At 34.4% G+C, this 16,151-nt stretch overlaps 1 protein-coding gene across 19 annotated transcripts in view; it reads right to left on the reverse strand.

Annotated features, from left to right (window-relative positions):
* Positions 1–16,151, reverse strand: part of LOC136979409 (ankyrin-2-like) — a 376,384-nt gene that overhangs the window by 31,444 nt on the left and 328,789 nt on the right. For all 19 annotated transcript variants that reach the window (XM_067275362.1, XM_067275361.1, XM_067275359.1 and 16 more), the window contains one exon: positions 204–5,759. In XM_067275362.1, coding sequence (XP_067131463.1) covers positions 204–5,759 — 5,556 coding nt within the window. The remainder of the gene's footprint in view (positions 1–203; positions 5,760–16,151) is intronic.

A 16,151-nucleotide genomic window follows, 5' to 3' on the forward strand; every position in this document is an offset into this window, starting at 1 on the left:
TTTGTCATTTTTGTATTTCTACTCATATAGTATTGACAGTTCTATGAAATATTAAAAGTTTGTTGATTCTTCAAAAATGCAATTATTATGTAATATCATAGTTTGAAAAAAAATATGCATAATTAAAATGAGAATTAATTAATATATCAGCAATTTATATATAAACAAAAATTTAGTCTTCTCAATATATATGTATTATATACCTGACATTAGTTTGGTTTCTTCGTGGTGAATTGGAAGTGTGTCAGAAGACGAAACAGTTCCAGACAAGGTGTGAATAGGAGATTCGTCAACAGAATGAGTAGTCGTTTTCATTGTGGAATATGGAACATTAATATTAGAAACTGAGGTAGGTGATTTGCTGATAGATGGACTTGAGCCTGGTTCACTAGAATGCATTTTTTCTTCATAATTTTTCATATATGATTCCATATCTTGCTCGTAACTTTCTCCAGAGAAACTAACTGAATGAACATGTGGTTGAGCAGATATTTCTTGAGTGACACGTACAATATTACCTTCGCCGTCTGTTGCTTCGTACTGCTGTAGCTGTGAAGTTGAGTGTAGAGTGTCAAAAGATTTAATAAATTCTAACGATTGTTTTTCGGCATCTGGACCCGTGAACTTTTGACTGTGAATTTTAGGTTCAGATACTTTACTAGTTTTAACTGTCCTAATAATAACTACATTTCCTTTATCATCAATAATTCTTTCTTCATGTTTTTCATCTTTTGAATCTTGTGCTATCGATTTTTTTAAAAAGTCTTTAAATTTTTCTTCGATACTCGGTTCTTGTGTATCGTCGGAACTAGATTTTTTGACCTGGACTAAATGTTTTTCAGTTTCTTCACCACCGTGATCTACGTGATTGATTAATTTTGAGTCTGATTTATAAAATGTTTCTGATGATTCACTAATAGAATCACTTATTTCTGACTTTTGTAATAAATCATTAATTAATGCTTCTTCATCATTAGATGTTTGAGGAATTTTTATAATTTTCTTGATTCTTCTAATATGTTTTATGTTACCATCTTCATCCACAAATTTACATTCTTCAGGTTCTGATTCCTCACAAGCTGTATCAGACTTTGCCAGTTCTTCATTATCAACCAAAGGAATTGGGGATGTTTCTGAAGTATCTTTTGTTTGAACTTTCACAATTCTTCTAATACGCTTGATGATTACATTACCTTTTTCGTCGACGGTTCGTCTCTCTTCGACAGTTTCACTTGGTTCTTTTAAATAAGGACTTTCTCTTCCACTAGATGGATTACTATCGGGTGGAAGAGGCGTGACGATTCTTCTTATTCTACGAATAATGATATTACCTTTCTCATCTGTAGTTTTGATTTCTCTTATTTCAGAATCTGCATCACTGAAATCTGATCTAATAGATGCAACTGATTCCCTGCCAGATAACATATCACGTGTAATAGGAGACTCACATCTAGGATCCTGAAAGTACTTCTCCTGAAGGGAGTCAGTTTGACTCACATCAGGAGAAGTTATTTGACTATCATCACTAACAGATGATTTTTGAACAAATTCTTGAAGATGTTTGTCAATATCAGAACTCTGAGAATCAGGCATTTTTATTATACGCCTTGATCTGCGAATTATTTTTACATTTCCTTTATCATCGGTTGTTCTTGTTTCTTCCACTTCTGGTTCTGCTTGTTCACTTTTTTCAATATCTGGATTTGATAATTCATCTCTCTGAACTGTGACAATGTGCCTGATTCGCCGAATAATACGAATATTTCCAAGTTCATCCACAGTTTTAATTTCTTCCACCTGTTCACCTCCTTTCCTAGATGATATTACTTTAGTATCACTGAATCTATCTTCCACTTGTTTTTGTAGAGAATCCTCACTAATGCTAGTCTGGTCCTTATCATCTTCATCAGAGTCATGCATTACGTCGGGAGATTTACCTTTTTCAATAATGTTTCCTTCTTCGTCAATTTCTTCGTCTTGAACGTCATCTTTAGTCAAGGTTAAAGATAAATCCTTAGTTACGACGTTTGACTGAATACGAGTTGTATCTAAAGAAACATATTCTTTTGAAGAGGTAGTATCATCTTTCAAGCTTTTAATAGTTTTAGATTCTTCAATTGAATCAATAATGTTCTGATCTTCTTCACTCACATTTAAGACACAAGTTTGATTTGTAACATCTAATTTCTTTACTATTTCAGACACTGGATGTATATTTCCTTCTTTATCCATATAGGACTTAGTTTGATCTGGGGCAGATTGTACATTACCTTCATAATCTAAGTACATATCTTGAGTATCTCTACGAAGTTGAGAATCGACAACATTTCTATATGCTTGCATCATCCTATTTGGATCTAATGAATCTGTGCTTGAAGCCATAAGTGTTTCTTCTCCAGATGTTTGTATACTATTTAAGCTTGATGACATAATTGAATCAGTCTCAAATTGATAAGTAGCATGAGTTGCAGCCGTTGAACTACTTGGCTCTAAAGAATCTGTACTTGATATTAAACTTGGAATGAATTTAGGTTCATGTTCTAAATATTTTGAACTTGCTATACATTCTTCATGCAATGAATCATCAAATTCTACAGTATCAATACCTTTATCAGACAGTTGAGATACATCTAATTCATCTTTAGGAAGTTCTAAACTTTCACGCAGGGAATCTTCATCCAAGTCTTTTTCCTCATATAAAGAATCTTGCATTAATATTTTTTGATCCTCTTGGAGTGAATCTACATCTCCAGTTTTATCTTCTTTCAAGGAATCCTGTTCATGATCTTTAACTTCATGGAGAGAATCATGTTCTAGTGAATTATCCTGATCTTCATTTAATGAATCTTCATTAGCATCATGACTTTCTACTGTTAAAGATGATTTTGCAGGTGTTAATTCTGTAATGCAAATGTCTAATTCCTTTGTTTCCTTTTGCATTAACACAATATTGTTCAAATTTCCGTCAAGAGAATCAGAATCTTGTTCCTTTGGTGTTGGGGATGGAATTTGATCTATAGGCCTAATATCCTTCTCTAAACTTTCACTTAAAGACTTTATTTCAGTTTTTCTAATACTTTTTAAACTCTGTTTGGGCATTGGTTCAACTTGAAAGCTTTCAACGTTTGTTTGAGCTTGTCTAATTATTTCATCAATTTCACTTAATCTTTTTTCATAATCATCTGAATCTATTGAATCCATATCTTCTGGTCCAGATAATGTTTCTTGGCTTGTTTCTGATGCTTGACTTTCATGTCCTTCTTCTATTTCTGAAAGTCTAGCTGCTTCTTCACGTGCAACACTTTCTATACGTTCTGCTTCAGCACATTCTCTCTCTAACCTTTCAAATTCAGTGAGTGAATTCATTGAAACGTCATCGTGTTCTCCGCTTTTACTTATCGACGGACGCCCATTTAACGAATCTACAGATCCTTGGCTTAACTTTCTTCCTGTTGCTATTTCTGCTTCTAATCTTTCAAATTCTTGTAAAGAAGACATAGAAGAATCATCATGTTCTCCACTTTTTGTATAAAGTTTAGGTCCAAGCAAAACATCCAAATCTGAGAACATTTGTTTATTATTTTCAATTAAGTTCTTTGATTCTTGTAAGTCTTCATCAAATATTTCTTCATCTTCTTCTTGATGTGTATATAGGTCTCCGTAACCAGATTCTACATATTTTGGAATTTCGTCATAATGAGGTTCAGCTGCAAAATGAACTCCATATTCGAAATGAGTCTTATTATCAGTTTCCTCAATATCATCACTACATTTATCACTTCCAATATCCATTGCTTCCTCCATGATTTCAGCAGATTCTTGTTGAAATACACTTTCAGTGGGAAAACCTTCTCTAGATTCCAAATCTACAGTGAGGGCAGTTTCATAAAATTTATTAACAGTGATATCAGTTGGTTCATCTGTTTCAGATTCACTAAATACGTTTTGATGTGGATAAATCATTTCTGATTCAGTATGTTTTACACAGATTTCTTCTTCAGAAATTGAAATAGTTTTTTGAGTAATAGTAGCTAATTTAGATAATTGTTCACTTTCAGGTAAAAGCATTTCCTCTAAAATTTCATCTGATGGCTCAGGAGTAATTGGTCTTTCAATAATATCAGTCAAACGATCATCTTCTGTTTGTGATTCATCACTAAGAATTTTCTTAATTTCTTGATCAACTTGATCGTCGGATATAGATATGCGTGTACGTATATATTCTTCTTCATTAAATATTTCAGTTTCTTTGATGTCAGAAGCAGAAACTGATTCTTCAAAAGCATTTTCTATGTTTTCTGAATGCATTAAATCACTCTCGGGTATATCTTGCCTTGCAGATTTTTGAGAAATATCATAAAATGTATCTTTTGTTACATCAATTACATCAGTTTCCTTTATTTTTTCAATAGTAAACGTTTCGTCGTCATATTCGGGAATGTAACTTACTGCAACTGGTCCATTAAGATTAGCATGTGATGTAAATGATTCTGTTTCTTTAACACTTTTCGTACTTGTGTCCTGTTTACCAATATATGACATTTGAGAATGAAAATCCTCCGTATAGTCTATTTCTTCACTAACTGGAAATTGCCTATTGTCATATTCATCAGTTATCAAATCGACATCTGAGGAAATAGCTTCTATTTTACCATTAGTAATAAAAATGTGTGATTCTTTTATCTCCATTGATTCTTTTGTTAATTGAAAAGTTTTGGAAGTAGGAAAAGTTGTTTCATCTGCCTTTTCATAACTCAGTTCTTTTATTTTGTCATCAGGTTTTATTTCATCTGTTTTTGTTGTTGAAGTTTCAATTTCTGCAGGAAATATTTCTTCGCCAGGAATTAATTTCCCGTCATCACTCTGTATCATATCGGGCATAATTTCTTTGTCATCGGATGCAAATATCTGTGAATCTGTTTTAATATCATCTTCATCTGGAATTTTGATTGATGCATTTTGAAGTAATGGACTTTTAGCAACTTCTGTTCTGATTTCTTCAATAATTTCTTGTGCAATTTTGGTTGCTTCCTCTCTTGAAGGAATTTCTAAACTCTTGTCAACTGATTCACTTTCATATTTATCTTCTTTTATTTCTAATTTTGAAATTTTTTCTTCACTTAAAACTTGTTCTTCTGGAACTACTGATGACTGTTCAGTTGTCATACCAATTTCAAAATCTTCAAATTTCATTCTCACAACTTCATAAGGACTTCTAACCATTTCACGATTTACGGCTTCGCCGACGTCGATATTATCGATTCCCATAAAAGCGGTATTATCAAAAGCCATTTGTGTTCTGTATTTTATTTGGGCTTCTGATTCTGGTTCACAAATTATACTACTTTGTGATGTTTCATCTGTTGTTTTTTGAACAGCATCAGTTATATCTGAAGATGGTTCTGCATAAAATACTTCTTGATCAGAATATTCATTTTCACTTATTAATTTCTGTTCCTCTATCTTTTCATCTACAACATCAGGAATTAATGGGCTCTCTGATTTTGAATGACTTGTTTTTATATCAGCACACGAATCTATATCTGTTGAGAGTATTGAATGACATTCTGATTCATCTAACTTAGGAAGTGAAATAGGAGGCGAAATAGGTGGCATGGATTGTGAAATTGGTGAATGAATATCAATAGGACTTTTAACAGAAAGATCTTCCGGTTCTTTCTTATCGAGAAGAGTCAAATCGTGCTCTTCGGTATCAATAGATTCACTTGCTGCCCTACGCTGCTCTTCTTTAGCATGTTCTAAAATGTTAGTAAATAGCTTTATTAGTGTTAATTTAAGCATATCTAGGATAGTAATTTAATAAATATTAGATTATTATTTGTTAGTTTCGGTTAATGGAAAAAATACTTAATATTTACATCGTTAAATGTTACTTTTATATTAAAATAATGATTATTAATTATAATGAAAAATAATAAATATTTCAAATATTATTCAATTTATTTACTGACTTATTTATAAATATAAAAATATGTAGAAGAAACTAAGTCATCTTCCTTTCCATCCTGTCCAATCACAAGGAACAAAAACAGTCTTCCTTCAGCGATGATCTTTTATTAGAGGCTCCGCCATTGCAAAATTATGTAAAGCAATTTAAAACAATTTACTTAGTTTCTTCAGTATTTTTATATTGTGAATATACTGTCTGCCTTTTTAATTAAAATTATGACTATTTATCTCTTGAAAAAATATAAAAGTACCATTGTCATATTACACTTGCATACTTTATACTAAAAAATTATACTATATTTTTAATATAATATATTTATTTTTAAAATGTATGAATAGTGTGATATATATAAGTCAAATCTCATTAATACAAAGCACATGAAATTTAAAAATTGGCACAAATTAACAAAATTGTCGCCAACTTCATATAAACCAAAATCAATAACATAATAACATGGTTTGACTGTATATATGTATATAAAACTGATGGTAAATTTTTATATTTTTAACATAAAAAAAATGAAATTAATTGATATTTATAGAGAAAACTTGTTTAACTATTAAAAGTCCCAACATATTTAACAGAACTTAAACATTCCACAGCCTAAACAGAACATAAAAGTTTAATAAATTTAAACTATATTCTGTTTAGGCTGTGCAATGTTTTGTTAAGTTTAAATTGGTTTAATATGCATTCTATTTTAACATACTTTTGTAATGGATAATTTAAAATTTTTGAAGGTATGAATTTTGAATTTGAATTTTTCCTTAATTTTAACTATGAGGAACATACAGTCTACTTTTGTTTTACATTTGATGTTCCTTAAAGAAGGACATTGAATATGCCAATAACTTTACTAAGTGATATTAAAACGTATACTGAACTTCTTCCGTATGGATGTTTTTAATTGTTCCATATAACAAAGAAGTATGAATAGTGGAAGAATGATAGCAGTATCAATTATAGAAACCAAGATAATTGAAGTTTAAAAAATCTCAACCCGTAATAGTTAAAATAAAATAACTATTAACAGGGGCAAATCCTGACCAAAATTTTTGGGCATGCTGAAAGTTATAATAAGAATAATAATAGGCACTAAACCAGTGATGGGCAAAGTACGGCCCGCAAGCCAACTCCGGCCCGCGAAAGTATTTAATCCGGCCCGCCGAGGGTCCGTCGACATGGATAGTATGTGGCCCGCTATAATTACGTTTTGACGGTCGAGAAGAATAAAGTAGATTCTACTTAGTAGAATAATAGATGCATAACCTATAGGTGAAGCTAAACTAGCCGCGTAGTTCATGTGTTGCGTAATACGAGGCGCAAAGCGTAATGAAATGAGAGGCGCGGGCGGCGGGGGCGAGTGAACTCGGTCGCCACTCGCCACTCGCCAGCTGTCACTGACCGAGCCGCACGTTTTACGTTAATTTATTAATTATAAATAATTAATTTTTAATTCAGACATTTAATTAATGACCAATTCAAAATTAATTTTTAGAAATTTAATACGAGATGGCAGCGTAACTCCCTTCCTCTAGTCAAATTAATTGATTTCTAATATTTAATTATAGCCTTTACATAGCCCAAGAATTTGGCATGTTTATCTGCGCTTTTGGGATAATGGCGTATAAAAAACGAAAAGTCGATTCCGAGTGTCGTCTGTTTAAAGAAGAGTGGGCTTGGAAATACTTTTTCACGGAATACAACGGTAAGCCAGTATGTCTTATTTGTAATGAAGCAGTGGCGGTATTTAAAGATTTTAACCTTGCTCGTCATTTCAACACCAAACATTCAAAAACCAAATATGCTTTGATGAATGACGCAGAAAAAAAGGTAAATGCGGAAAACCTAAAAAAAACAATATCTGCTCAACGGAATGTGTTTATAAAGCAAAACACTGCTCAAAAGGCTTCTACACTGGCTGGATATGTTGTGGCTTATAAAATAGCTAAAAATAACAAACCATACTCTGAAGGAGAATTTGTAAAAGATTGTATGGTGAGTATGAGTAAAATTTTATGTCCAGAAAAAATTAAAGAGTTTGAGTCTGTCAGCTTATCGCGAAAAACAGTAACAACGCGAATTGATGCCATTGCATCAAACTTGTCGACTCAACTTAGGCAGCGTATAGAAAACTTTAAATATTTTTCCGTGACGATGGATGAAAGTACGGATAGAAGTGACACTGCTCAATTATTAATCTTCATTAGAGGCGTTGACGACGAATTTAATATTACTGAAGAGCTAGCTTGTTTGCAATCGATAAAAGGAAAAACGACGGGGCAAATAATTTATAACGAATTTTCTGAAGGTCTTCAAAATTTAAATGCGCCTATTTCAAAATTATGCAATATAACTACAGATGGAGCCCCAAATATGGTTGGAAAAAACGCGGGATTTTCAGGTATTTTTCGGAACCAGAATCCTAATCACGATGTTGTATTTTTACATTGTATAATTCACCAGGACGTCCTTTGTAAAGCTGCAATAGATATTACCCATGTACTTAATGTGGTTTTAAAAATAATTAATACGATTCGATCTCGGGGCTTGGTACACCGACAATTCCAAGAATTTCTGATTGAAGTCGACGCAGATTATTCTGACCTTCTTTACCACACGAAAGTAAGATGGTTAAGTTGTGGATATGCATTTGAACGGGTTTGGAATTTAAAAGAGGAAATACAAGATTTCTTAAAGAATAAAACAGACAAATGGTCTGATTTCCAAATCTTCGAAGACAAAGATTGGCGTACCGATTTTGCATTTTTTACCGATTTGCTCGAACACTATAACAAATTAAATAAAAAATTGCAAGGAAAGAACCAATTTATAGATGAGACTTGGGGTTGTCTGAAATCATTTAAAACTCAGCTTTTTCTGTTTTATAACTGCATGGCGAAGAACGATTTAACTCACTTTCTGCGTTTAAAATCCATGTCACCAGTGAGTGAGAACAAACTAAAAGAATTCAGTCAGGCGTTGAAAAAACTTCACACAGAATTTGAAACTAGGTTTCAAGATTTTAAGAGACATTCAATCATCGCTAGATGTTTTCTCGATGCCGTTTAATGTAGATCCGGAAAATGTATCTGCAGAATTGCAGTTGGAAATTATTGAAATGCAGTGCAGTACCCATTTAAAGCAATTGTTCTTGAATTCCACAAAACTAGATTTTTATAGAGCACTGCGGAAAGCTGAATTCCCAAAGATGATTGCTCACGCCCAGAAAATTATGGCGATGTTTGCGTCGTCTTATGTGTGCGAACAGACTTTTTCGACCATGAAATTGCGGAAAAACTCAATCAGAAACCGATTGACTGATGAACACCTTTTCGCACTGCTGAAAGTTGCTTCGTCACAGCTGGAACCTGCTTTCGAAAATATTATGGAAAATCAAAAACAATTCCACATGTCTCACACGCCTACCATGGCAGGGCCTTCGAATAAAAGTTAAATTAATTGTTATTTAAGGTAAAAGGTAATTTGTAACATTTGTGTGTAATGCTGTAATGTTTTTATAATATTATGATTAAAAGCTTTAACACAAAATGCATTTTTTCTATAATTCTGGCCCTCCTCTAGAATTTCTTAAACTTTGTGGCCCCCCATTAAAAAAGTTTGCCCACCACTGCACTAAACAATAGGCGGAAACGTTATTTGGTGTGAATAAAAAAGTATGGACTATTATAAAGCCCATCATATCTACACATGAAATATATTATAATGAAAAAGTATTAAAAATTTATGATAATACAAATTTTGTGGGCCCTTGACACTGGGCTTAAGCTCTATTAATCTCTATGTAGCTCTGTCCCTGTACACAATACATGTATGTTGACTGAGTACTGCAGGCTTTTGATACAATTTGGCTACGTTAAATGCTTTGAATGATGTCATTGAGTTCCCACGAGCATTGCACCGACTTAAAACAGGTAGCTACTAGCTGTCAATGTAAAAGCAAACACAAATGATAAAAGAGTTTACATGTTAGAATAAATTATTATTGGCATATTTGTTCTTATATAAAAAGTATATTAACAATCAAAATTTTCTATTAAGCATGCAGCACATTCTAAGCAAGCCCAGAGAATTTTCCCCTGACTATTAAATACATTAGAAAATAATTAGAAATTTAATAGAGGAATTCCATTTATCGTGATACTGAAAATTATTACCTAATAAACATAAAATAAACAATTCATCTAATTAAGGAAACCAATGGTAAAAAATCTTACAGAAATGTTTTCACCTTATTTTGACTAATTTCAGCTCTTGAAAAGGATAGAGAGGCTACAACATTTTACAGGAAATATTTCTCCTAGCAAAAAGAGTTCCTATAATTAAGACACCTCAGTGGCAGAATTGACTTGGCAAAAATAGCTCTTTAGTTCATAGAAAAAATAATCAGTATAATCTTTGGAATTTGTAGACATTTAAATAATCTGTTAATAGTCTATTAGAATGCAGATGAATATTACTAGGAATTTTTGGACAAAATTTTAAGAATCTAGAGCAGCAGTCACAATCTTTTTTGACTTGTGTACCTCTTGGCAACCCATTTTCAAAGTTTTATTTCCCATTTTTCATTTTATTGTGTGTGTTCGTCAATCAGTGGCACCTTTTTCAATTATACAGTGCTGTGTAATTACATGTAATAAAAGTTTTTTTAAATCAAAAAGCATTGGAGGAAGGACACAGATAAATGTAATAAAAATATGATTATATTTTTATTTAAAATTAAGCTTCAAGTGCTATAACATCACCAAAGGCCTCAATGTAGAATCTGAATATTCTTATAGTACATCTGCCATTATTATTATTATTATGTTGGGTTAAGTGAGATTTACTCGGTTAACACCGGTGGCTGTGTACTATGCCGGACCAAAGTCAAGGCATAGTAACCAAAACAGAAATTAAAGAAGTGTATCAGTGTGTGTGTCTGTATTCAGGAATTTTCTCACAATATGACATGTATTCAATATAGTGGCCTTCTGTAGTGTGATGTATGTGTTTCTATTCAATTCTAATGTGCCCAGGCTTTTGTGTAGTGTGTGTGGTATGACACCTGTAGAGGAGAGAACAACAGGTACAATAAGCACCCTATCCATCCTCCACAGATGCCTTATTTCCTGGGCGAGTTCTGTGTACTTGCTAATTTTTTCAGTGCATGCGTTTTGTATATTGTGAGTGTTTGGAATGGATATGTCTATAATGTATGTGATTTTATTGTGTTTATCAATGAGTGTGATGTCTGGTCTGTTGTGGTAAATTGTTTTATCTGTGATTATGGCTCTGTCGTAGTACATTTTGTGCGTGTTGTTTTCCAATACTGTCTGTGGAATGTACTTGTAGTATGGCTCATGGATGTCTAATAATTTGTGTTTCTTTGCAAGCTTTTGGTGTATTATATTTGCTACTTGATTATGTCTGTGTAGATAATCTGTCTGTGCCAAGAGCTTGCAACCAGAAGTGATGTGTTGTATAGTTTCTGGCATGATGTGACATTTTCTGCATGTGTCATTTGTGAGTGTTGCATCTTTGAGTATGTGTTTTCTGTAGTTTTTAGTATTTATGACCTGATCCTGTATGGCAATCATGAATCCTTCCGTCTCCCCAAAGAGGCATCCCCGAGCTAACCAGCTGTTTGACGCAGTTTTGTCAACAAAATCCTGGGCCAGATCGTAAGGATGCCTGCCATGGAGTGCCTTTCGAGCCCACGATTGCTTAATGGTGTCTATGCTTTTTATATGTTGTGTTGTGTCCATATGATGTGAGTGTAAGTTTAATGGTGTGTTATTCGAGTCTGCTAGAGTTACTGCTTTATGTAATTGTGATGTTTCTTGTTTTTTGTAGAAAAACTCTCGCAGTGACTGTATTTGTTTGTAGTGAAGGTTAACTATGTCAATCAGGCCACGTCCGCCATCTTTACGTGGAAGGGTTAATCTTTCTGTGGCGGATTTAGGATGATGTTGTTTATGCTTAGTAAGTGTTGTTCTTGTTTTCCTTTGGAGTTGCTCGAGATCTGTGTGAGTCCAATGTATAACTCCAAAAGAATATGTGAGTACTGGGATGACATATGTGTTTATTGCTTTAACTGTGTGTTTTGCATTTAACTGTGTTCTGAGAATAGCATTTAACCTACTTTGGTATTCTTTAATTAATCTTTGCTTTATTTGTGTATGTTCTGTTAGTTTGGCCTGTTGGAATCCTAAATACTTGTAGAACTCGCCCTCTTCCATGGATTCAATAATGTCTCCATTTCCAAGTGCAAAATCTTCTTTCTTCAGGATTCCTTTTTCTATGTGAAGTGTTTTGCATTTATCTAGGCCAAATTCCATTTGTATGTCCTTGGTGTATGAATGTGTGATTTGTAGGAGTTGATGAAGTTGTTTTTGTGTGGATGCATAAAGTTTTATGTCATCCATGTACATGAGATGTGACAGTGTAAACTGTGTTGTTTTTTCGTGTCTGATATTGTAACCATATTGCGTGTTGTTTAACATGTTGGATAATGGGTTCAGGGCTAAGCAGAACCAGAGAGGACTCAAGGAATCTCCTTGAAAAATTCCTCGCCTAATAAAAATTTGGTTTGTTTGTATGGAAGTGTTACTAACCCTGAGATGTAGTGTTGTTCTCCAGTGCTGCATAGTGTTTTGAAAGAATGCAATGAGTGATGGATGTATTTTGTACATGTGTAGAATATGTAGCAGCCAACTGTGTGGAACACTGTCGAATGCTTTTCTGTAGTCTATATATGCCATGTGTATGTTTCTGTGTTGTTTGTGTGCTTGCCGTAGAATGACTGAATCTATGAGTAACTGTTCTTTGCATCCCCTGTGGTTTCTACGACAACCTTTTTGTTGTTCTGTTAGAATGTCGTGTTCTTCAACGTGTTTGTATATTTTGTTTGCAATACAGGATGTCAATAATTTGTAGAGTGTTGGAAGACATGTAATTGGTCTGTATTGTGTGGGGTCTGTGGTATTGTTGTTTTTAGGTTTCATGTAGGTGATGCCCTGAGTAAGAAAATTTGGCATGTCTTGTGGATTGATGATGATGTGTGTTAGATGTTTAGCTAGTTCCTGGTGCAGTGATGTAAACTTTTTGTACCAGAAATTGTGAATGTTGTCTACACCAGGTGTCTTCCAGTTGTGTGTTCTGTTAACAGTGTATTGGAAATCATGTATGTTTATTTCAACACAGGGCATAGTTGGTATGTTGTGCAAGTTTCTGTTCTCCTCCTCGATCCAGCCTGCATCAGCATTATGCGTGACAGCACTGGACCAAAGAGAAGACCAATATGTTGTGAGTTCTTCTTCTGTTGGTGTGCCACTGTGCTGTGTATCAGTGTTTGCTTTGTTATTGATTTGTCTGTAAAAGAGTTTTTCATTGTTTGTAAATAATTTATTTTGTTGTTTTCGTAGTGTACATGTTTTGTATCGTTTGAGTCTACGTGCTTTGGCAGCAAGTTTTTGTTTTAGTGTATCAATGTATTCTGTAATGTGTGTGTTGTGATGTTCATGTTTTGTGTGTGTTTTTATTTTCTTGAAAATGTTTTTGAGCTGTTTCCTTAATTTGGGTGTTATGTTGTTTTTAGTGTATTGTGTTAGCCTGCCTAATTGCTGTCTAATGTCATTTATTTGTGTTTCTATTCTTCTCTGCCAGGCAGGCTTGTGATAGAATTGTGTTTTCTGTGTGTTTGTCTGTGATTGTACTTTCAGCCCATGGTGTGTCACTACTGTGACTGCTCCAGCATAAACTAATGTATGAATGTCTGCGAGTGTAGAAATTGAATGAATGTAGTGTGGTAGTAAGTGAGTGTTTACGTAATTTAGTGTTTTTCCTACTTCCTTTGACGTGTTGATTTTTGGTATTCGTGGTCGTTGTGTGGGATCTGTGCCTGTATATTTAGTGAGTGTTTCCTGAAATATATGTGAGAGTGTATTAACTAAATCCATGTCTATGTTATCAGTGATGGATGAGGAAATGTCTGTAGTATCATTAGTGGTAATTGTTGTATGTGTGTTATTATCAATGCTTGTTGCTGGATTATCCTGACAGGTTACATGATCTTCATTAATGTTAGATGTTTCTGTCTGTTGATGTATTTGATCAGCAACCTGTTGTTTGATAAGTTCAAGTGTTGTTTGTGGAATAAGGTTGTTGTGTATAATTGTTCTTTTTTGATCAACAACCCTTTGTTCGGTGACAGTGAGGTGAGGATACTGTTGTGTGAATCTATGGTGTAGTTGTTGTCTGTATGCTGTCATGTTTGTTTCGAGTTTTGTGATGGTGTAGTAAGTACGGATGATAAACTCGTTCATTTCTACTGTCCATTTCATCCGTTGGCGTGGTTTTCCAGCCTTTGTGGTCTGTGGATGCATTGCCACAGAAACACCAAGGCTGGGTTTGTTCCTCACATCTGTTGAGGGCATTGCAGTAGCCATGCTTGGGCCGGTGCTGCTTTCGCCACCGGTAACCAAGGGAGACTGTGACCTATTTTTCGAACGTGAGCCTCTGCCTAACCCACGAACGCGGACCTTGTTAACCCGGGCGACGTCCGAGCCGGTATCACACTTTGATCTAGTTATTACCATAATAATATCTCCACAGAATGTGGGTGTGGTCACTCTTAGCTTCATTTCTCCCCATAGACCTTACTGGCATGGGTGTCCCTACCAGGAGCTTATGCTCCAGCCTGCATTGCCCTATGGATCAGTAAAATTACTGGGCTCTCCCACCACGACCAGGTGGTGACCACGGGAGAGTTATTATTATTATTATTATTATTATGTTGGGTTAAGTTAGATATACTCGGTTAACACCGGTGGCTAAGTACTATGCCGGACCAAAGTCAAGGCATAGTAACCAAAACAGAAATTAAAGAAGTGTATCAGTGTGTGTGTCTGTATTCAGGAATTTTCTCACAATATGACATGTATTCAATATAGTGGCCTTCTGTAGAGTGATGTATGTGTTTCTATTCAATTCTAATGTGCCCAGGCTTTTGTGTAGTGTGTGTGGTATGACACCTGTAGAGGAGAGAACTACAGGTACAATAAGCACCCTATCCATCCTCCACAGATGCCTTATTTCCTGGGCGAGTTCTGTGTACTTGCTAATTTTTTCAGTGCATGCGTTTTGTATATTGTGAGTGTTTGGAATGGATATGTCTATAATGTATGTGATTTTATTGTGTTTGTCAATGAGTGTGATGTCTGGTCTGTTGTGGTAAATTGTTTTATCTGTGATTATGGCTCTGTCGTAGTACATTTTGTGCGTGTTGTTTTCCAATACTGTCTGTGGAATGTATTTGTAGTATGGTTCGTGGATGTCTACTAATTTGTGTTTCTTTGCAAGCTCTTGGTGTATTATATTTGCTACTTGGTTATGTCTGTGTAAATAATCTGTCTGTGCCAAGAGCTTGCAACCAGAGGTGATGTGTTGTATAGTTTCTGGCATGATGTGACATTTTCTGCATGTGTCATTTGTGAGTGTTGCATCTTTGAGTATGTGTTTTCTGTAGTTTTTAGTATGTATGACCTGATCCTGTATGGCAATCATGAATCCTTCCGTCTCCCCAAAGAGGCATCCCCGAGCTAACCAGCTGTTTGACGCAGTTTTGTCAACAAAATCCTGGGCCAGATCGTAAGGATGCCTGCCATGGAGTGCCTTTCGAGCCCACGATTGCTTAATGGTGTCTATGCTTTTTATATGTTGCGTTGTGTCCATATGATGTGAGTGTAAGTTTAATGGTGTGTTATTTGAGTCTGCTAGAGTTACTGCTTTATGTAATTGTGATGTTTCTTGTTTTTTGTAGAAAAACTCTCGCAGTGACTGTATTTGTTTGTAGTGAAGGTTAACTATGTCAATCAGGCCACGTCCGCCATCTTTACGTGGAAGGGTTAATCTTTCTGTGGCAGATTTAGGATGATGTTGTTTATGCTTAGTAAGTGTTGTTCTTGTTTTCCTTTGGAGTTGCTCAAGATCTGTGTGAGTCCAATGTATAACTCCAAAAGAATATGTGAGTACTGGGATGACATATGTGTTTATTGCTTTAACTGTGTGTTTTGCATTTAACTGTGTTCTGAGAATAGCATTTAACCTACTTTGGTATTCTTTAATTAATCTTTGCTTTATTTGTGCATGTTCTGTTAGTTTGGCCTGTTGGAATCCT

Source organism: Centruroides vittatus, unplaced genomic scaffold, assembly GCF_030686945.1.
Source record: "Centruroides vittatus isolate TY-2023 unplaced genomic scaffold, ASM3068694v2 contig_620, whole genome shotgun sequence".
Lineage (NCBI taxonomy): Eukaryota > Metazoa > Arthropoda > Arachnida > Scorpiones > Buthidae > Centruroides > Centruroides vittatus.